The sequence below is a fragment of the Lissotriton helveticus genome, chromosome 10 (assembly GCF_964261635.1).
Source record: "Lissotriton helveticus chromosome 10, aLisHel1.1, whole genome shotgun sequence".
Lineage (NCBI taxonomy): Eukaryota > Metazoa > Chordata > Amphibia > Caudata > Salamandridae > Lissotriton > Lissotriton helveticus.
The window spans coordinates 841,542,856-841,566,744 of NC_136071.1; the positions used below are offsets into that span (position 1 = coordinate 841,542,856).

The window sequence follows — 23,889 nt, forward strand, 5'->3', positions numbered from 1 at the left end:
AACCTATTTCCAGTTCTATTCCGAATGTTTTTGTTGGATGTAGGTTAAATATAAGTGTTATTTAAGAGTTTATGGAGAACAATTTATTGTTTCTTGTGTGTAATATTGGCACAATCAGACAACCGGATTTTACTTACCTTCACAATTTTTGTCTTGATTTCTATGTTGCCTCCCTGTTTCCCTTCCATCTGTGTGTGTTCAGAGATCACACATGCTTGGGTTGTTATAATCTTCTCTTTCAGGACACAGAGGACCTCATTTTTCCGTTCCAACATTTGTTGCATCAAAGGCTGGTTCCAATTTACCTTCCTGAAACATAAAACTTACATATTGGCAACTGCGAGGCTTTGAGCATGATTTACATATTTCTTTATTGCACTGATAAAGCCATGAAATCATTTATGGGGTTAAAGAACGCACATATTTTATGCTGAGATTCATACCAGCAGACCAACTTTCAAATTGCTAAGCAGCACAATTTAATTCAAGTGATGCACAGTAAGATGGAGCAACTTTCTTAAGGTTACTTTAGGATCTTAGAGAGTACAAGGGCGAACATACTTAGAACATTTGCTAAAGATCACTCAGAATGTCATTTAGAAACTAGCCCAGAAGCCCTGTTTAAACATAGATTTTCCTATTACACCAGACTCCTACCCTCCCAGAAAATTGCTTGCTTTTGAGTTCAGAATTGCACATTGTGCTGATGAATCGTGTACCATAGATCCACTAGTTGGGGGCTGACAGTGTAGTGGGCTTAGATTGGAGTTGTATTAAACATTTTATACACTACTAACATCAAGACTCTCTTTGAAAAATGCAATAATGTTACTTACCTGTTACAGAGATTCTGAAGCATGCATATTCTCAATAGTCAGAAGCATGAATATCATTCATAACTATCACAGACAGAAAGACCTCTTTTACACAGAGAATTTGTAGCAAGATGTCTACAGATGAACATGTAAAGGTCCACAGCATGGCCTGTATGAATCCTCTTGGATTAGTGACAAATTATAATTAAATTCATACATAGTATTTACCCAGCCTTACCTACATATGTTCCATCAAACAGGTAAGTAAGATCATCTGCATAAATAACACATTTCCTGGAATTCTGTTTGAGTGAAGCGAAATTTACAGACTGTCCCCTCAATGGGCACTGCACTTCATTACAGCTTCCATGTTTCTAGCATGTACTGAAACAGTTCTACAGCAGATATTATGAAAAGATTTCATGGCAGTATCATTTACAGGAAAAATCGAAATGTGCCTAGCTATGTAACGGTAAGTTTCAATTCTATTAAGGACACGGAGGCGAGGATTATGCTATATCTTTCTTCACTTTATTCTATTAATTTCTCCACAGCAGCGAAAAAATCAACACAAAATATTTCCTTTTCCATGGAACATATTCAACTGGAAACAAAGCAAAGTTCAAATACGCTTAAACAGACTACAACTCCCATGAGTCCATCATGTAACACTAGTCCACAGTAGTTCTTTAGTGTCGGTACGTCCTAGAAAGGTCCTTCACCCTGGTTGTCCCTCCTCTTTCTTCGTGCAAACGCCTTGTAGTCACTGGTCTTGTTTGGCACCATCATGTCCTGAAACACAAGACACTGGTGTAAAGCTTGTGAGCGACAAAGCCTCCATCAATCAATGATAGTCACGTAGGTAAGCATTCGTATCCACTATACAGACGTAATGGAACATTTTTTACTTACCGCCGTTCGGGTGGGTTCTCACCACAGTGGCGCGGGAGGGATAATCCTCGCCTCCGTGTCCTTAATAGAATTGAAACTTACCGTTACATAGCTAGGCATATTTCGATTCTATGTCAGGACCGGAGGCTCCGATTATGCTAGTTCAAAGCTTACTCACCACTAAATGTGCGACATCCACCACTGGTTTAAAGTAGAACCGTTTAAAAGTGGAGTCTGAGGACCAATCTGCCGCTCACATAAGATCTTCCAGGTGAGCGCCCAGAGAAAACGCCTTTGAGGCCATGGCACCTCTGGCTGAATGAACTCCAAACTTTTTTGTGTCTATACCCGCCGCCTGCATGACCCAGCGCACCCACCTTGCAATGGTGGGGGAAGAGACTGCCTTGTGCGGTTTCTTTAAAGCAAAGCAAAGCAGGAGCTGCTGTTCGCCCAGAGGGCGGAGATCTAAGGTTAAGTCCTCGTAGGCCTGGGACACTGCACCACACAATGTTTGGGCATTTCCGCAAAGGTCGGATAGAAATCGTCCTAGAAGCAGACTTTGTACGCCGACCAATCGTAAAGGTCACCCCATACGGGGAAAAAATATGTGCCAAAAAGTCGAGAGCACGCACATCCGACACCCTGCGGCATGAAACCAGACACAACAACATGGCCAGTTTAGCTGACAGCTCTTTCAAAGAGAGGTACCTGTTAGGCTGAGGACCACATTAACATCCCACAGGACTGAGTACGTCGGTGCCGGGGGTAAGGACAAACGAATACTCCTCAAAATTCGGCCCACAAAAGGATGTTCTCCAACCGGAGTTTCATCAATTGGCTCATGACCCGCCAAAATAGCGGAAAGCATAGCGTTGATAGTGCGGTACGCCCGACCGTCTGTTGCCAATTCAGCCAAGAAATTCAAGATTGAAACGATTCCTGCGACCACGGGATCCAAGTCCCGCCGAAGACACCAACGTAGCCATTTCGTCCAGGCAGACCGATAACGCTTTGAGGTGCTGGCTGCCCATGCTTCGATAAAAGAGATTCAGATGGTCCCGAAAGACCTGGGAGCGACCAACGTCATCGGAAAGGCGCCATGCCATGAGAAGGAGAGAGCCCTGAACAACCAGGTGATGCTGTTTTCCTTCCGGACTCCGAAGAAGAAGAGGAAACAGGGGGGAGTAGGATTGGAGAATCCCAAGAAAGTAAGAGAAGAACTGGAAACCACACGTTGTACCTCCAGAGTGGCGTAACCAACACCACCTCTGCCTTCTGGCGACGGACCTGAGCTGCCAGGGGGACAATCATGGAGAATGGTGGAAATGGGTAACCCTTCTCCTGACTCCACTCCTGCAGAAAGGCATCCGTCGCTTGTGCCAGTGGATCCGGCCTCCAACTGTAGAACCTTGGGAGTTGGTGGTCCAAGCGCGACGCAAACAGGTCCACTGAGAAAGGACCCCAAAGGTCAGACAACCACTGAAAGACCTGAACATCCAGCTTCCATTGGCTGGAATCCTTCAGATGCCGGGAGTGCCAGTCTGCGACCTGATTGACCTGACCTGGCAAGTACTCTGCCATGACCGACCTGTGATGGGCCAAGCAAAACCCCCAGAACTCCTTCGCCAAGTTCGCCAGAGCTTTGGACCGGGAGGCCCCTAGGTGGTTGATGTAACGCACCGCAGAGACATTGTCCATCTTCAACAGGACGCAAAAGCGTATCCTGTCCCTGGTCCAGCACCGGACCGCGGAAGAGCCTGTCAACAACTCCAGGCAATTGATAAGTAGCTCCTGCTCGTCTAACGACCAGGCGCCCCCAGTAGAGAACTCGCCGCAGCGGGCCCCCAAGTCTGACCTGCTGGCATCGGACTCTAATGACGATGTTGGGGGCCACCCCAAAGATGGCCCTGCCATTCCAGGCGTCCATGTGGGCTAGCCACCACGACATTTCCTCCTTGACCTCGGCAGACAGGGGAACCAACTGGTTGTAAGACAATCCCCGTCGGAGATGGTGCGATTTCAAGCGTTGCAACGCATGATAGTGCAGGGGCCCCGGGAGGATTGCCTGGATAGATGTCGACAGCAGTCCTACCACTCGGGCAATCTGGCAGAGGGAAATGTGAGTCCTGGACATGGTCTGACGTAGCAGATGCCGGATCTTGGCCATCTAGAGAGGGGGAAGGCTTAAGGATTCGTGGACCGAGTCCACCACAAAGTCCAGGAAGACAATGGATTGCATCGGGGAGAGAACTGACTTGTCCCCGTTGATAACAAACCCCAGACTCTGCAAAAGAGAAACTGTCTGTCGCACCTGACCGGACAAAGTCTGAGGGGACTGAGCCATCAGAAGGATGTTGTCCAAATAAACGAGCATCCGAATCCCCTGGCCCCACAGGAACTCCACTGCCGGATGGAGGACCTTCATGTGCCGAGGACAGTCCGAACAGAAGGGCGGTGAACTCGTAAATCTGCTGCCTTCATTGGAACTGCAGAAAACGGCGATGAGGCGGATGAATTGGTATTACCAGATACGCATCCTTGAGATCTAGTTTCGCCATCCAGTCGCCCGGCAGGAGAACATCCAGGAGGAGGTGAATCCCCTCCATTTTGAAATGCTGGTACACCAACCATCCCATGAACTCCTTCAGGTTGATCACCGGACGCCACCCCCCCGTCGGTCTTCTCGACGAGGAAGATATTGCTCAAAAACTCCCGGGAATGCAGAACCGACCGACAGATGGCCCCTTTGCGCAGCAGCTCGGAGACCTCCTCGTCGACCAGACGGGCGTCCGCCTCTGAGAATGAGATAGGCCGAGGAAGACTCCTTTGGTAGGGCGAATCGTAAAACTCAATGTGAAACCCCTGGATTGTTTGCAAGACCCAGGCATCGGTTGTGACTGCCCGCCATGCCTCCTCAAAGGACGCTAGCCGACCCACAATACAGACTTGAGAATGAGGAATCAGATATACCGCCGGTTGCAGGTCCGCCTGCGTTGTTCCGGTATCCTCCACGGCCACGGAACTTCTGTCCCCTGGTCGGATAAAAGTTGGTATAATTAGCGGAAGTGCTGTACTTCCCCCACCCGGAGCCTTGTCCCCTACCGGGATTGGATTGCTGGCCACGGCCGGTTGCACGGCCCCTGCCACGACCGGCCCGTTGGAAAAACAGTTCTGGAAGACCCTTTTGATGTTGGACTGGACCTTGTTCAAACTCGTGAAGGTGGCTACGAACTTGCTCAACTCCTTCACAAAGGGGTCTCCGAAGAGGCCCCCTAGCGCAACCGCCCCGGCCTCCGAAGAAGCCAGGTCGCCTAACTTGGGGTCCAGCCTAATGAGGAGCGACCGTCTCCGTTCAGTCGAGAGGGCAAAGTTGGCATTACCTAAGAAGATAATCCACCGCTGTGCCCAAGTCGAGAGGACGTCCGGGGATATGATGGAGCCTGACACCTTCGCCTCCTTCGCCAAATCCGATATTTTCACCATGGGCCCCACTGCGTCAAGGAGCTTGTCCTGGCAGGATCGCCAGGACCAATCTATACCCTTGCGGGGATCCTTCATACACTTGGCCAGGAAGGTGGCCATCTTGGAATCAAGCTCCGGTGTACAGGCCACCTTCCCCTCCAAGGTGGGGCAAGAACACTCACTCCACAAACAGCCCCTTGCTTCCTTCTCCAAGGGCTTGCGGAGGCGACCCGCCACGAACTTGGCCACATTGTCTCCAGGCACCCAAGCAGCTGACCTCGGGTGATCTATGCCATCCGGGTTAAACATGCCTGAGGAGTCCTGGGGCAAGTCGGCCGCCCAACTGGATGGTCGCCAAGACCGCAAAGACCCATTCTCGTCATCAGAGTCTGCTGGGGAGCCCCCATCCAGTGATGGCGAGGCTGGCCCAACAGACTCCGTGGGAGTCGGGGCCGGAGAAGGCACGGGGGGCAGACTGGACGACTTAGCGACAAAGGCGTCCCTGAGGAGGTCGAAAGCGTCCAAATCCACCCCCTGGGCCCTCCTCCACACGTCCCTTCTTAGCTAACGGGGGACCTTTCCTCTGGTTTAACCACTTGGATGCTAATGACAAGGGTAACTCGTCATGGAGTTTCCATTGATTTCAATGGAAATTACATGGAGGAATATCAGGTACCTTAGCATCCAAGTGTTAAAGGTAGGTACAGGACTAGGGGAGTCTAAGTGGGCATGGGCCAACTTGGCGCATTCCGCAATGATGCGGTTCGTAAGACGCTCCTCCATGGGTGCCACCACATCATTTACACATTTAAATATGGAATTATCGACAGCATGAAAAAATTGGTCATCCAAAGGAATGTACTGCTGCTCCTCCTCATAGTATCCTCTGCACTCATACTGGCTAGTTTCTCCCCACAGGAGGACACACCCTACAGCGCAGAATCGGAGGTATCACCTCTTTCCTCAGCTACAACCACTAAGGCCTAGGTTTTTGCCTATACACTAAGGGCTCACTTCCCCTGAAAAACACTGGAAATGGGGCACAAGGGGTTAATCCCTTATTAATGTGGGCAGTTTGTAAGGCTGCAAAATGAAAGAAGCGGGGTGAAACTCCGACGTACGAAACGGTCTCCGTGCGAAACGGTCCCCCTTGATTCAGATCCACAGACACCAATTCCGGAATTTCCCAGATTTTCACAGCTCAGCTGTGACCATGTTGCCACGCTGCTTCTTCAAACTAAGTCTGGCTCGCCACTGGACCCATGCCCCCCTTATGTCTTACATATGGTCCCTGAGACCATTAGTCAAGCCTTAACCCCCCTTCTTAATACTGCAATATACTCCGGACAATTCCCCAGCAGGTGGAGGAAGGCGTGCATCAGGCCTATACTCAAAAAGGAGTCCCTCGACCCCAAGGAACCCAAGAATTACCGCCCTATATCATGCTTGCCCCTACCTGCCAAAATTCTAGAAAATGCAATGAATCAGGAACTAACAAAACACCTTGAGGACAACCATCTATTAGACCCCACGCAGCATGGCTTCAGGGCCTGTCACTCAACAGAAACTGCCCTGATCATTGCATCTGATGACATTCGTCAATCTATGGATAAACGAGGCAGAGCCGCTCTGATCTTACTAGATTTGACTGCGGCGTTTGACACCGTGAACCACGATGTCCTTTTGAATAGACTAATAACGCTGGGCATCTCACATACCGCCCTAAAACTGCTCCAGACCTTTCTGCAGGCACGCATCCATCAAATCCACTGGGACGGATTTCTGTCCGAGGAATTCCTCCTGCCCTGCGGAGTTCCCCAGGGGTCGGCTTTGTCACCAACCCTTTTTAATCTGTATGTCACACCCCTAGCCGCATTGATTAAATCCCATGGCCTACATTTAGTTTTGTACGCTGATGACACGCAACTGGTGATCTCAATGGCTCAGTCTGTAGATGCCACTGCCACCAGTTTCAGACACTGTCTGTCAGACGTCAGGGCATGGATGAACTCTCATTTCCTCAAACTCAACACCGAAAAAACGGAGGTGATTGAGTTTGGCCAAAAACCTTCCGTTTGGAACGATCTCTGGTGGCCCCCAGAAGCCGGCGTTTGTCCCACCCCGGCAAACAAGGTCAGAAACCTTGGTTTCATAATGGACAAGGACCTCTCTTGCACAGCCCAAATTAACCAGGTCACTTCGTCCTGCTTCTTCACACTAAAGGTTCTTAGAAAAATCTTGCCTTACATCCCATTCGCCCTGAGGAAAACTGTCGTAGGTGCTCTGATTATGTCTAGGGTAGACTATTGCAATGCCCTATACATAGGTGCCGGCGAAAAACAACTTAACCGACTCCAGTCCATACAAAACGCGGCGGCCAGAGTTCTGTTTAATCTTCCTAAACGACACCCCACCTCAAAAGCAATAAGCGAACTACACTGGCTCCCAGTTAGGAAAAGAATCCAATTCAAGGTCTTGTGTTTGGCCACAAATCCCTATATGGACAAACCGCTAAACAGCTCTCCAACCTTCTCTCCCCATTTGTTCCTGAGCGCTCACTTAGATCCAGTTCCCAAAATCTACTTCACACCTCCAGGATCAAGAGAGTCCGTTGGGGCGGCAGATCCTTTTCCCGTCAAGTCCCTAAGCTCTGGAACAGTCTACCATCCTCATCCGTTCCGAAAAGAGCTTAGCCAAGTTTAGGAAAGAGTTGAAAACCTGGCTCTTTGGGCTACCCTAACTCTGCCACCTCTATCTCTCTGTCTCACAGCGCCAAGACGCCTCGGCATAAGAGCGCTCTAAAAAATAACTCAGTCAGTCAGTCAGACGTGTGGGCTGTCCAGGCCCCAAGTGTGCGTGTCCTCAGGCAGAGCCTGACAGGACACCAGCCACCACCCGGCACGCTACAGACTCTTCAAGGACACAGCACCTGCCCAAAGGCGATTCACGCGGTGTTGGAAAGGCGATCCCAGGGGAGACAGAAGATGTCTGACTGCCCGCCCCGAGACTCACCTCTCTCTATGGAATAGGCCGAACGCTGTAGGGAGGCCTCCTTGGCGAGGCTCCTCTCCTACAATCGTACCAGCTGAGCAATCACACTACTACAGACGGACACCACACGACGGGATATTCACAAGTCTCTTTATATAAGAAATGAAGGCACGTTCTTAGCAGGTTAGCAGGCAGGGATCGAGGGATCCATAAAGTCGTGGTTTCGGGACTAGTGGGGTAGCGGGACAGTCTTGGCACCAACTAGTGCGTGGATAGTTCAAGGGGTCAGGCCGCGACAGCGTCAGCAGGGCCTCGAAGGTGGTTCAGCTTGGTCAGGCCGCGACAGCGTCAGCAGGGCCTCGAAGGTGGTTCAGCTTGGTCAGGCCGCGACAGCGTCAGCAGGGCCTCGAAGGTGGTTCAGCTTGGTCAGGCCGCGACAGCGTCAGCAGGGCCTCGAAGGTGGTTCAGCTTGGTCAGGCCGCGACAGCGTCAGCAGGGCCTCGAAGATGGTTCAGCTCGGTCAGGCCGCGACAGCGTCAGCAGGGCCTCGAAGGTGGTTCAGCTTGGTCAGGCCGCGACAGCGTCAGCAGGGCCTCGAAGATGGTTCAGCTCGGTCAGGCCGCGACAGCGTCAGCAGGGCCTCGAAGGTGGTTCAGCTTGGTCAGGTCGCGACAGCGTCAGCAGGGCCTCGAAGATGGTTCAGCTCGGTCAGGCCGCGACAGCGTCAGCAGGGCCTCGAAGGTGGTTCCGGTGCATGAGTTCGGATCAGGATCAGCCGCGACAAGGTCAGCAGGGCTTCGACTCCAAGATACAACTGGAGTCCTAATCCAGGGCTGGCCCAGATATAGGACTGGAGTCCTTTGATGTCCGGACCCTCGCGCCTGGGGGTCCGAGGGGCCAGGATGAAGGTGTCCAGACACCCAGCAGGGGGGTGGAGCCAGGGGCCAGGGAGGCTGGAGGGCGATCGACACTAGGCGTCCGGGGATGGCTGGAGGCCCATCGAAACTCCCCTCCTCCGGGATCCGCCAAGTGGCCACTCTACCACCTGGGAGGATCTTGGTGCCTCGATGTCGGGGCTTCGCTGGGGCCGGGGCCAGAGGTGGCTGCGACCACGTGCTCGGGACGTGATGGGCCCAAGATGGAGTCGGGCCGGAAATGGTGGCTTGGCATGGTCGCCAGACCGGCAGGGTTGGCGAGCAGGGTCCGCTGGGGTCCCAGGGGGGGGAGAGCTGTGGGTTGCCAGGGGGGCTGCTCTCGTCAATGGTTCGTGTTCAGGGGGATCGACGGTGGGTCGACGGAGGCCGATGTCGTCCCGGGCCCGCCATGCGGGAGGGGTAGGACCACGCCACGAGGCCGGGTCCAACACACGTCCCCTCCAGCTGAAGGCAGGGAGAGTCACCCATCTTCCTGGGTATTCTCCTCGTCGAGGCGGAAGAAGCGGGACAGGCCGTCAGCGTTGGCGTGGTCATTGCCAGGGCGATGCTCCACAGTGAAGTCCATCCCTTGGAGGGAGATGGACCATCGCAGCAGCTTTGGGTTTTCGCCACGCATCTGCATCAGCCACCGCAGGGGCCGGTGGTCAGTCTGGACCCGGAAGTGGGTGCCGAAGAGGTAGGGCCTGAGTTTCTTGAGGGCCCACACGACGGCGAAGGCCTCTCTCTCGATGGTGCTCCATCGCTGCTCTCTGGCCAGCAGCCGCTGGCTGATGAAGGCCACAGGATGGTCAATCCCCTCGGGGTCAATCTGAGATAGGACCGCCCCAATGCCGTGCTCCGAGGCGTCGGTCTGGACTATGAACTCCCGGCTGTAGTCAGGGGCTTGGAGCACAGGGGCGGTGCACATGGCTGTTTTCAAAGTCTCGAAGGCCACCTGACACGCGGGTGTCCATGGTACTTTCTGTGGCCGGTTCTTCGAGGTCAGTTCCGTGAGGGGACCCACAATGCTCCCATAGTTCTTTATGAAGCGCCGATAATATCCAGTGAGCCCCAGGAAGGCTCGGACGGCTGTCTGGTTGACCGGGGGCTCCCAGGCCACGATGGCGTCAATCTTGGGTTGGAGGGGAGCCACGTGGCCGCTCCCCACTTGGTGTCCCAGGTAGGTCACGGACCCTTGACCTATTTGGCACTTGCTGGCCTTTATTGTTAGTCCGGCCCGTCGGAGGGCCGTCAGGACCTCCCAGAGGTGCTTCAGGTGCTCGGCCAAGTGGAGGCTGTACACTGCAATGTCGTCTAGATAGGCGGCGCTGAATTCTTCTAGCCCCGGCAGCACTTTGTTCACCAGTCTCTGGAAAGTTGCTGGGGCGTTTTTCATGCCGAAGGGCATCACCTTGAATTGGAAGTGGCCATCGGGTGTGGAGAAGGGCGATCGCTCCTGGGCGCCAGGGGTGAGGCCGATCTGCCAGTACCCTGCTGTGAGGTCGAAAGTACTGAGGTACTTGGCGGCTCCCAGGCGGTCTATTAGTTCATCGGCCCGGGCGATGGGATGTGCGTCGGTTCTGGTAACAGCATTTAGTCCCCGGTAGTCGACACAAAAACTGAGTTCTGGAGGTGTGCCAGGTGCGGCGGCTTTGGGGACCAGGACAACTGGGCTGGCCCAGGGACTGTCGGAGGGTTCGACCACCCCAATGGCCAGCATTTTGGTAACTTCTGTCTGGATGCAGGCCCGAACTCGGTCGGGAACTCAGTAGGCCCGGTGTCGCACTGGCTGGCTGGCCCCGGTGTCGACATCGTGGACACACCACTGGGTAACCCCGGGGGTGAGGGAGAACAGGTCCGTAAATTGCTCCAACAGCTCTTGGCAGTCTCGGCGCTGTGCGGGGGTCAGGTCGGAGGAGAGAGAGATTCCCTCGACGGAGCCGTCTTTCTCAGCGCACCTTAGGAGGTCGGGCAGGGGCTCGGAGTCGTCTTCGGCCCCATCATCGGTAGCTAGCAGCAGGCTCAGTTCTGTGCGGGCAAAATGAGGTTTGAGCCGGTTGGCGTGCAGAACCCGGAGGGGGTTTCGGGGTGACTCCATGTCCACGAGATAGGTGACGGGGCTCTTGCGCTCGATCACTTTGAAGGGGCCCGACCATTTGTCCTGGAGGGCACAAGGTTCGACCGGGGACATGACCCAGACCTGCTGGCCGGGCTCGAACTCGATGGATGAAGCGTTCTGGTCATACCAGCATTTCATGTCTTCCTGACTGGCCTCAAGGTTGGCCTCGGCAAGGGCCCGGAACTTCCGAGTCTGGCTTCGGAGGGTCAGGAGATACCGGTAGACATCCGGCGGGGCGTCTTGGACTGTAGTTTCCCAGCCTCTTTGACCAGGCTGAGGGGACCTCGGACAGGGTGCCCGTACAAGAGTTCGAAGGGGCTAAACCCCACGGATTTCTGTGGTACCTCCCGATAGGCGAACAGGAGGCAGGGCAGCAGGACGTCCCATTTGCGGCGGAGGGGTTCTTCTAGGCCCTGGATCATCCCCTTGAGTGTTCGGTTAAACCGCTCCACAAGTCCATTCCCTTGGGGGTGATACGGGGTGGTGAACTTATATGTGACCCCGCACTGTTGCCACAGGGACCACATATACTTCGATATAAAGTTTGTGCCCCGATCACTCATGACTTCTAGGGGGAACCCCACTCTGGAGAAGATTCCCATCAGTGCTCGGCCCACCACGGGAGCCGTTATGGTGCATAGGGGGATGGCTTCGGGATAGCGGGTGACATGGTCCACCAGGACGAGGATGAAGCGATGCCCTTGAGAGGTTTGGGGGTCCAGGGGCCCCACGATGTCGATCCCCACTCGCTCGAAGGGAGTGGTCACCACTGGAAAGGGTTGGAGCGGGGCCTTCACCTTCCCCCCGCTCTTTCCGCTGGCTTGGCATGTCGGGCAGGTGCGGCAGTGGTTATGCACATCGTTGCGCATTTTCGGCCAGTAGAAATGGGTCACCAGGCGGCTGTAAGTTTTGTCCTGCCCCAGGTGCCCGTCGAGGGGCACATCGTGTGCCAGGTTCAAGAGAAAGTCTCTGAATCGTAGGGGGACCACCAACACTCGGCTGGCCCCCAGCTCGGCAATTTTCTGTTCACTGTATAGGAGGCCGTGGTCCCAGTATATCCAGTGGGACCCCGAGGTGTCCCCGGCAGCTTGGGCCGTGGCTTGCTGTCGGGTCCCCTCGAGGGAGGGGCAGGCCTTCTGTTCCTGCCGGAATTGTTCTCGGGTGGGACCACCCCCCTGGCGCCATTGGGCTAGTTCGGGTATGTCGCTGAGTTCGGCGCTGCCTTCTCGGTCATGCTCTGATGGCTCGGGCTCGGATTCTTCATTGACTGCGGGTGGTGGTGGCGCGGGCCACTCCGGCTCTTCAGTCGAGGTGGCCTCGGGTGCCGCCGGGGCCCGGGCAGTCATAGATCAGGTCGTAGCGCAGGCCCACTCTGGTAGTCCCATCATTCCTAGATGTTCTCTCCGCTCGACTTGGGCCCAGGGAGAGCTCTCGAGGTCGTTTCCGAGGAGGCAGTCCACGGGGGCGTCGTCCCGGACGGTCACCCTGAGGGTGCCCGACACCCCCCCCCCACTCGAAGGGGATTCGGGCCATCTGACACAGAGTCTCGGAGTTGTCGGCGGCCCTCACAGGGCATCGCACGTTGGGGATGATCTGTTCGGGGGTCACCAAGTGGCAGCGGACGGCCGTCACACTGGCTCCCGTGTCTCGGAGGGCTTCGGTCCGTCATCCATTGATGTGGACCCACTGACGGTATTTTTGATTGCTGCTCGGTAGAGGGGCTTGGGGGACCATGCCTCTTTCGCCCAGGCAGGCTAGGGGCATGGCGGCCGGTTCATACTCGGTCTGATCTTCATCGTAGACCTCTTCGCCTTCCTCTCCCCCTTCCCCCAGGGCTGCAGCAGCGAACTGGCGGGTCGGAGGCCCGGTGGTGCCGGGGCGCTAGTTCATGGGGCAGAGGGGGTCACTGGCATAGTGACCGGGCCGCTGGCATCTGTGGCAAGTAATGTTCGGGCGGAGCCCCGGCCGTGCTGGAGGGGGCCCTCTTCTGGTCAGGGTTGGCGAATGTTTATTCTGGGGGGAACCCCGAGGCGGGCTCCGGCCCGGGGCCGCCGGGAAGTCTCGGCTCCTGTTCTGGCCTCCTCCGCCGCCACGCTGGCGGGGGTGCCCCTGGCAATCCGTCCCGTTTCTCCTATCGGGGTCCGGGGGACCCGGGTGCTCACCCATCGATCAGCCTCGACGGCGAGTTTTCGGGGCTCGGTCAGCTTGCTGTCGAGGAGATGCTGTCTGAGCTCGACAAAGCAGTTGTTGGAGAGGTGCTCCCAAACGATGAGGTCGAACAGCTGCTCGTAGGTGGACACTTTGCTGCCCTTTATCCATCCTTCCAGGGCCCGGCTATAAAAGTTTACGTATTCCACCCACGTGGTACCGGGGATCTTTTTGCAGTCTCTGAACCTCTGTCGGTACATCTCGGGGGTGAGGCCATACCGGGTGAGCAGGGCGTCCTTCATGTGGTCATAGGAGGACATCACTTCCTCCGCCAGCTCGTGCAGGGTGTCCCTCCCTTCGCTGACAAATCTCCCCCATAAGCCGGCACCCCAATCTTTTCGCGGGATGCGGGCGCGGTCATGGCAACTTCATACGCCTTGAACCATTGCTGGATATTGTCATTCTTGTAGTATTCCTTGACGATATCTTTGGGAATGTGGACCTTCGGGTCGGCAGGAGGTGGAGGGTCCCGGGTTATCGCGGCGCCAGTCTCTTCGGTCTTGGACTTGATCTCTAGTTCTTTGAGGCCACGCTCGTGTTCGTACGTGAGCTTTTTTTCTTCCAATTCCCTTTGCCTCCGCCTCTCTTCCAGATCTCCTTTAATCGTAGTTGCTCAATGGCCATTTTCTTTTCTGCTAATTGAAGTTCTCCATCCAGCCGGAGTCGGGCGAGCTCTAGTTCATGGAGCCGACTCCTCTCTCGCTCCCGGGCGTCTTCGTGGGAGAGGCCCGGTTCTCTGTTGGCGGTTCTTTCTTCCACTGGGGCTATGACCGTACTCAGGGGTACTTCTAGGATAATGTCATCGTTAGCTTGGGGTGGGGTCGCTCTGGTCTCCACCCACGTTTGCAGCGCGTCTTTGAAATCGTCTTTTGTGCTTAGTCCGGTGGTAGCGATACCCAGGGCTTTGCAGAATTGTTTGAGTTCTTTATGGGTGTACTCCTCTAATCGTTCCTTCTGGAATTCTGTGGTCGTTCCGGTTTCCTTAGTAGTCATCGTGGTTGTGGGTCTCTGTTAGTAGTGGCGAATTACTCGCTGTACGATTTGCGCGGGCTCGGATCCCGTCGCTTGCCACCAATGTTGGAAAGGCGATCCCAGGGGAGACAGAAGATGTCTGACTGTCCGCCCCGAGACTCACCTCTCTCTATGGAATAGGCCGAGCGCCGTAGGGAGGCCTCCTTGGCGAGGTTCCTCTCCTACAATCGTACCAGCTGAGCAATCACACTACTACAGACGGACACCACACAACGGGATATTCACAAGTCTCTTTATATAAGAAATGAAGGCACGTTCTTAGCAGGTTAGCAGGCAGGGATCGAGGGATCCATAAAGTCGTGGTTTCGGGACTAGTGGGGTAGCGGGACAGTCTTGGCACCAACTAGTGCGTGGATAGTTCAAGGGGTCAGGCCGCGACAGCGTCAGCAGGGCCTCGAAGGTGGTTCAGCTTGGTCAGGCCGCGACAGCGTCAGCAGGGCCTCGAAGGTGGTTCAGCTTGGTCAGGCCGCGACAGCGTCAGCAGGGCCTCGAAGGTGGTTCAGCTTGGTCAGGCCGCGACAGCGTCAGCAGGGCCTCGAAGATGGTTCAGCTCGGTCAGGCCGCGACAGCGTCAGCAGGGCTTCGAAGGTGGTTCAGCTCGGTCAGGCCGCGACAGCGTCAGCAGGGCCTCGAAGATGGTTCAGCTCGGTCAGGCCGCGACAGCGTCAGCAGGGCCTCGAAGGTGGTTCAGCTTGGTCAGGCCGCGACAGCGTCAGCAGGGCCTCGAAGATGGTTCAGCTCGGTCAGGCCGCGACAGCGTCAGCAGGGCCTCGAAGGTGGTTCCGGTGCATGAGTTCGGATCAGGATCAGCCGCGACAAGGTCAGCAGGGCTTCGACTCCAAGATACAACTGGAGTCCTAATCCAGGGCTGGCCCAGATATAGGACTGGAGTCCTTTGATGTCCGGACCCTCGCGCCTGGGGGTCCGAGGGGCCGGGATGAAGGTGTCCAGACACCCAGCAGGGGGGTGGAGCCAGGGCCCAGAGAGGCTGGAGGGCGATCGACACTAGGCGTCCGGGGATGGCTGGAGGCCCATCGAAACTCCCCTCCTCCGGGATCCGCCAAGTGGCCACTCTACCACCTGGGAGGATCTTGGTGCCTCGATGTCGGGGCTTCGCTGGGGCCGGGGCCAGAGGTGGCTGCGGCCACGTGCTCGGGACGTGATGGGCCCAAGATGGAGTCGGGCCGGAAATGGTGGCCTGGCATGGTCGCCAGACCGGCAGGGTTGGCGAGCAGGGTCCGCTGGGGTCCCAGGGGGGGAGAGCTGAGGGTTGCCAGGGGGGCTGCTCTCGTCAATGGTTCGTGTTCAGGGGGATCGACGGTGGGTCGACGGAGGCCGATGTCGTCCCGGGCCCGCCATGCGGGAGGGGTAGGACCACGCCACGAGGCCGGGTCCAACACGCAGCATTGCTGCAATACAGCCCCGCCGGGGTGTTTCAATAGAAATGCGGGATTACGGACTCCTCCTCCCCGGGGCATTATGGTATGGCGGTAGGGGAACAAGGCTCTCCGGGCATGTGTCTCGCGACGTGTCTCTCTCGCTCGGAGGAGACGTGCCGCGGAGACCAACGAGATCCGGGAGTTCCCCCTAGCGGCGACCAGAGGAGACCGCACTCACTGGGGATAGCCTCGAAAGGAGCGGAGCGCTCCCGCAGCCGGGGAATCTGTCAAAGAAAAAAATCGCAAAACAAGCAGAGTCCCCAACAAGGCGAGGCAGAGACCCTCCAACTACAGCATGAACAATGTTGAAGCACCCAAGTAACAATAAGGATAAAAGCAGCCCAAAAGCATTAGAACAAAAAGGTGACTTAGCTGTTGCTGCGGAGCAGCGAAGAAAGAGGAGGGACAACCAGGGAGAAGGACCTTTCTAGGACGTACCGATACTAAGGAAGGACTGTGGACTGGTGTTACGTGATGGACTCATGGGAGTTGAAGTCCGTTTAAGCGTATTTGAACTTTGCTTTGTTTCCAGTTGAATATGTTCCATGGAAAAGGAAATATTATGTGTTGATTTTTTCGCTGCTGTGAAAAAATTAATAGAAGAAAGTGAAGAAAGATATAGCATAATCGGAGCTTCCGGTCCTGACATAGAATTAATTTCACCAAAGAAAAGGTTCACAATTTGTAAATTGCAGTAGGGTCTTTCGAAAAACCACATCCAAAGTGAAGGCTGTACAACTTGTTGCAAGTCATGTCATCAGGTCATAGGACCAAATCTGGAAGCAACATGTCCTTCCTTAGAGTAGACTTGTCTTGCTGTGCCCTCCTGGTAGAAAAACGTATATATCTAGAAAAACTATTATTACATCTAGAGCACTATTGAGGTAGTCTGGCAGCAAACAATGTCGGTGGCTGCCAGGTTGTGCTCTGACAGGTCTGGTAAGACTCTTCTGGTTAGGATTTAAATAGGTTATGGGGGCTAAATAAATGTAAATGAAAGGTTTATGGTATCCGTAGGCCTGAATTATGCATCTTATGTAAAGATCACTAAAAGCACCACCACTAATATGGGATTAGGCATAATACAGGCACTAGGTCCCATAGGCCACCAATGACTGTACATAAACCCTAGAACGAACATGGAGAAGATTTTGAGGATTAATGGATACGAAAATCACTGAGGATTATGAGCAATGACATGTAGAGAGGAGGACCCATTGCTAATGGCCCAGGACTTCCAAAGCTTTAATGGTGTCAAGGTTGAGCGCACAAGTGTGGCAGGCTACAAACCTTCAAAGGAAATTAAGGAATACACTCTCTGAGCCACTGCATGCCTTACTATCGATGGTTCACCACATAGTAAACACTTCCTTGTTTGAAACCCTCTGTGTGAGAATGACCCTATGCATAGGAGGATTAAATCGTCGGTACCTCACCTTTCTTATCAGTTATCGGTGCCAAGATCAACAAGGCTAAGGTGTACCAAGCAAGTGGAGCTTGGTTTAGAAGGTAATATGAGGAAAAGAGGTGGGTTACATTTCTAGAGGCATGCGTCAGCAATACAGGTGATTTTCTGGGCTTACATGTTCCAGGCACCATGCAGGACTTAAGGACTTGTCCCTCCTTCCAATGAAAGGGTAAACATGCATGACTCTTTTCCAGTGCTCTCACTGTAGACATCTTGCAGACGGCACAGCCGTCATGGCTGTGATTTCCATCAACACACGAAAAGCATTTAGTTGATGAACTCACCTGAAAGGGGAAGGCTTGACAGATGGCACCCACTCTAAAAATCATGTGTTGCTTACTTTTGCGATGTTAGCATCGACTGGAAAAAGCAAGCACTGGACAAAGCCAATACTTCTGACGCATGTAATACACAAAGTAGGTACATAAACAAAAAGGGAGGTAGAGGGAGAAAGACTAGGGCTCACCCTCCTAGTAATAATAAGTCACACAAGATCTCTGGGGACAGAGATCAAGAACCCAGCCATAGTCTATGACTCTATTCCCATAACACACAATGGTGTTGGAATAGTGTCAATAGTTCCAAGAAAGAAAAAAGGAAAAATATTCCTTTTTTAGGTGTCCCCTCACTCACCAGGGTTGCCCCACGGTGACATGCTTCATCATAGGGGCCATCGCAGCCCTCTACGGACTGGGGCGTGCTGCGACTTGCGGAATTACGTAGGAGCACTTACAAAAGACTATGTGTGGTGCAAGGAATGTGATGTGAAGGAGTGGAGTATATGTGATTAGTTAAAATTACCTGCCTAGTGAGTTGCAAATACTTTATTCTGGCTCCTAGGTGGTAAAGCTAAAAATGGGGTAGAAATGGTAGGATACCTAAATTGTAATGGGTTTAGGTGTACCTAGCAACTCCTGTCTGCCAACATGTTTCGTGCGTCCCCCTAGCACTTCCTCAGGGCTACACAGGGACCAGCCCTGTGTTCGCCACTCCTTATCCAAAGCATAATAAGCTATTAAATACGAAATACTAATAATTAATTCAATGCTGCAAATAAATAAAGCATGCATCTGGTACCTACGCAACCAAACTTAATCACGTGGTCCTGTAAAATAAAAGGAAAACAACAGTGATAGTTATGGGGTATCAAAAGAACCAAAGACTATCCCTGTACCAAGTAGCGACAGCGATAGGAGACCGATCTGTATCACCACTTATAATGTGGCTTCTGATAAGGTATCAAAGATTGTGAGAAAACATTGGAGGACCCTAAACAGCAGGGGCCTAGATCTGGCGTTACCTATGTTCAGCCACCGCAAAGGGAGAAACCTAAAAGACCTGTTGGTACATACTAGGCCAAGAGAAAAGGTGAGACAAGTACGCCTTTTACATCCGTTGCCACTTGGTCACTATCCATGCACTGACTGCAGCGTTTGCCACTTAACAAAAGCAACTAAGAAAGTGACATTCAACAATGGGGTCACTTGGGACATAAGGTCATACTCCAATTGTAATACAAAAGGCGTGGTTTATATGATCACGTTTGCGTACAATCTGCACTATATTGGAATGACGACAAGAAAGGTCTGCACACGCATGATAGAACACCGCAGTAGCTTTAGGTGCAAACATTCGAACACCAAAATGACCTCACATTTCTTAGAAAAGGGACACACCACCAACGACTTCAACTGGGTGGTCCTTGAGACTCTACAGCCACAATATGACCTAGAAAAGAAACTACTGTAAAAAGAGCAACGCTGGGTCTTCAAGCTTAGGTCTCACGTCTTGGGTCTAAATGATGAAATACCTTGGGGGCAACTGACATAGACAACCACTCAGACAGCAGGTTCCCACAAACATGAAATGAGAAAAGAGTGCACAGACCTTTGTCTAGGTGTACTGGGAGACTGGCCCAATAAGAGGTGTTGTAATACTACTGTATATTCAACCATCCCTTCAGATATGCATGAAGAAAAATTACAACTACTACCACTATTGGCACCTAACTCAAGTATTCGAAAACACCATAGGGTCAGAATAACACTGTGTTAATACCCTAGCAATATACGATAAGTGTTTTTAAAAAATGGGTCTAAAATCGTTTTTTTAACCAAACAAAGTGGAGATATTCATAATATACTAATTGTTAACATGAGAATGAGTAATTTATGGTTTTTAAAAACGAGACCCCTTTCATGTGAATAAATAGTTTTTAATAGTGGATGATCCAAGGGTACACACAAGATGGCGCCCGCTCCTATGGATAGTAACCAGCACATACCAGGAAATAGGTCCGATTTTACACAATGCCCAGAGACTTTTACTTTCTTGAGCCCATAGTGTGTGAATCCGAAAATACTTATTGATTCAAAAACGAGGCCCCTATGAGTTAATTTTGTCAAAAACTGTATCAGAATGCCAGAATACACCTAAGATGGCGCCCGTTAAGCACGCGACCACCGCGTGTACACGCGCTAGTCTTTCTATTTTTACACCAGGAAGCAGGATACATGAGCAGGCACCGCCCTCAGGACACTAACATTCGGACCGGAGGGGTTTGCTTAGGTGAGACCGATTGTGGTATCCCGGCAGCAAGTAAGTGTGTGTTTTTTGTAGCGTTTTTGGAGGCACAGACACTGGGATAATCTCCTAGTTCTTTTACCAGCCTTTGGGAAACATTTATCTAGGGAAACAGCTAAGGCTAACAGACACCATTCTTCTATTTTTTCCCCAGATCTACCAGGATTTTGTACCCCTACCGATTCCATGGGGCATAGTTAAGCCTTTTTTCATGTATGTAAAAATGTCTTTGTGTGAGCGTAGTCACAACAGTGTGGTTGTGTTATGTGTGTGTTCACTGTGTGCTCACCAAGAGGTGCTTAACCACGTTTTCAAAAACGTCTTCACATCAATGGGCCACATGAAATACAGTCAATATTCTTGAAGGTCCATGCAATATGTGTGTCATGTGAAATTACATGGGGAACTTGATACCCCATAACTATCACTGTTGTTTTCCTTTTATTTTACAGGACCACATGATTAAGTTTGGTTGCGTAGGTACCAGATGCATGCTTTATTTATTTGCAGCATTGAATTGATTATTAGTATTTCGTATTTAATAGCTTATTAGGCTTTGGATAAGGAGTGGCGAACACAGGGCTGGTCCCTGTGTAGCCCTGAGGAAGTGCTAGGGGGACGCACGAAACATGTTGGCAGACAGGAGTTGCTAGGTACACCTAAACCCATTACAATTTAGGTATCCTACCATTTCTACCCCATTTTTAGCTTTACCACCTAGGAGCCAGAATAAAGTATTTGCAACTCACTAGGCAGGTAATTTTAACTAATCACATATACTCCACTCCTTCACATCACATTCCTTGCACCATAGTCTTTTGTAAGTGCTCCTACGTAATTCCGCAAGTCGCAGCACGCCCCAGTCCGTAGAGGGCTGGGATGGCCCCTATGATGAAGCATGTCACCGTGGGGCAACCCTGGTGAGTGAGGGGACACCTAAAAAAGGAATATTTTTCCTTTTTTTCTTTCTTGGAACTATTGACACTATTCCAACACCATTGTGTGTTATGGGAATAGAGTCATAGACTACGGCTGGGTTCTTGATCTCTGTCCCCAGAGATCTTGTGTGACATACACAAAGTAGGCACAGGCTTGCGTTATTATGCAATGCATTTGAAATTGTAAAGCAGTAAGAAGCTGTAACCACTACACCTGTGATATAATGTTTTGCACAATGTAAACATCTGCGATATGCTATGGCTCTGATAGTATGGAAATCATTAGCATTATCAGCAGCTACAGATACAGCTTTCTGTAGCCAGACACTAAAAAGGGACAGCAAAAGAGAGGGGGAAAAGTAAAATACGAAAAAATAAAACATTCCCCAAGCATCATTGGGGGAAATGTTACCTGGCATGAAGCAACCTACTATGATAAAATGTTCCTGATTTTCAACAGTGAAGAATCACAGAACAACAGAAATAATAGAAATAATTGAGTGACAATATGGTTGGTGAGATGGTTAAATGAAGGACATAGTTAAAGTTTCTTGAGAAGAGGTTTACCGACAGCACAGTTGTATTGGGATGGTGACATCATACTGTTTCTATACATGTTTCACAAAATTGTGTGTATTTTGAGTAAAAGTACATAACCCTCTTCTCAAATCGGAATTCCTGAATAGATGCAAGCATTTTTACTATATACAAATTACTACTCAATCAAAAATAATTATTTTTTCTGAAAGGCTTTTTGAGGAGCATCTATGTCCACAACGTAAAGTGTGCAAAAAGCGAAGGCAGATTTTAAAGTGCTTGCACATTTCTGCAAACAGGAGTGCAGCGATAGCAAACCTCAGCTTTGTGTTTGTTGAGATTATATTTTATCAAATGGCAAAATAATTTGATTTATATTGTACACATCTTGATTTGGTATGCGTCAGTACAAGGTCATAAGAACCAAAGAGCTGCTTTGCATCCCTGAAAATTAATGTGAGTTATATTCCTAAAATACAGCTGCTACAGTGTATTGTTTTATATATTTAGCGCTTCAAACCCAGATGAGATTGTAATGACTTTGATTGTAATTGTGTTACTTGGAGACCTTTCTACTGATACGGTTGCAAGGGGACGAGTTTTCAGAGAGGAAAAATTGCTAGGGGATTGGAAACCTGCTCCAATCCAAGCACATCATGACATGTTCTTAGGAGTGACCTTGCTCATAGATATTGCACTGTGGGAAATAGCCAGGTTTTAAAAGTTCTCCTAAATTCAAGGGGGTTGACGAATACTACAAGAAATGTCGACAGTGGTGTCAGTATAGGGACAGAGTTTATGTTGACGGAACAGAGATCCAGTACCCTAAGTGGCTCATTGAGTGATGCGTCTAGCCACAGGCAGACGGTGCAAACTAGACTGGGAGACCAGTACTTTTTTTCCACAAAATGAAGGTTTAGGAGTAGTCTGACTGCTGTGTTATAAAATAAATACCGTTGGTGTATATATCTATAATTTGTTTTTAAACAAATGTATGCATTTTTGAAATGTGTACGGTAAGGATTTAAGGTTGTAATAGGTTTGGCCAAATCGTAAAGTTACATAGGCACTGTTCCACTATTGAACTACCTCTTTCTAATAACAAATAATGAATTACACTCATTCCTCTTTACAACTACAAATTGTCTGGGGGTGAATTGGGATCCAGGGGCATGGGAAGGGCTGGGACATAAAGAATCAGGTTCTAAGCTCGAGGCCACCGGTAGCCTTGCAGGGGAGGAAGCGCTGTCTCTCCGTCCAAGTTCTCTTTTGTGGGCAAGATAGGGGGCAAAGGCTCCGGCAATGAATGGGAACATGGCCTAGGTCCTCTGGACGGTAGAGACCATCTCTATGCAGCCCGGAGGAAAAGGCTGAGTACGTATCCGAGGATCCCTGGAATCTGAGGGAGCATCACGTAATTGCGGGAGTAAAGTCTCCCAACCATGAGCCATTGGGCGACATCTTAGGACTCTGGACTCCTTCTGGTGCAGGGCCACAGCCTCAGCTTTTGCAGGGGCGTAGTAAGGGGGAGGTGGGGGGTGGTTCTGGTCTGGGCGACACGAATTTGGGTCCGTGGCCTCCCTCCACTGTCATTCTGGGGCGCCTCCTCCAATAGGGCAGAGGAGCATCGCTCCACTGCTTTCTAGCAGTGCGAGAAGCAGAAACATAAAATGGTAAAACTACCATTGTATGTTTCTGCTTCTCGCACTATGAGAAAGCAGAAGGGTTTGGTCGGGGGCGGGCGGGTCTGCTGGAGGGCAGGGGAGTAGTGGCTAGCCCAATGCTGTGGGCCTTGACTGTTTCGTCAGGCCTCTGGGATCGATCAAACCAATCAAGCGCACTCCCCCTTTTCACCATGTAGGCTGCATGAGGCCTCCATGGAGAAAAGGGCCTACCCATAGGTGCCTGGCAGCAGGGCCGGACTGACTACCGGGCAGTTTCGAATGCTGCCGAGCTGGGGGCTGATTTCTCTGTGGTGGGGGCTGATTTCGTTCATGGAGACCTGCGTGTGCTTCGAAATAATTAAAGCAAAACGAATTTCGTTTAGCACACGCAGGTCTCCATGAACGAAATTAGCCCCCAGCTCGGCAGCATTCCAAACTGCCCGGTAGTCAGTCCAGCCCTGCCTGGCTGGGCACTGTCCCCACCAATCAGAATACTGCCATTGCAGCGTTGTGATCGGATTAGGGACGGGGAGGGAGGCTGCCTGCTTCCTGTTCCGTGGGACCCAGCCAGGAGCAGAGATGGCGCGGGACCCGGGAAGGTAAGTTTCTTTATTTTTTATTAAATCCCCCTATCCCGCGTGACCCCCACCAGAGAGTCATGCCAGCCACGACTGCTGTCACCTACCTTTTCGGGGCGGCAAAGCCCCCGGCTCTTTAATCGGCCACAGCAGGGCGGCAAACGAAACAGAGTAATCTCGCCAGCAGCAAGTCCCCCCACTTCAACGCAGGGAGGCAAACGCAGTGACCGTGTAAAGGTACTCTGCCAGA

General features: G+C 51.8%; 1 protein-coding gene across 1 annotated transcript in view; it reads right to left on the bottom strand.

Annotated features, from left to right (window-relative positions):
* Positions 1 to 23,889, bottom strand: part of GSDME (gasdermin E) — a 392,371-nt gene that overhangs the window by 143,133 nt on the left and 225,349 nt on the right. The window contains exon 4 of the mRNA XM_078663458.1: positions 138 to 309. Coding sequence (XP_078519584.1) covers positions 138 to 309 — 172 coding nt within the window. The remainder of the gene's footprint in view (positions 1 to 137; positions 310 to 23,889) is intronic.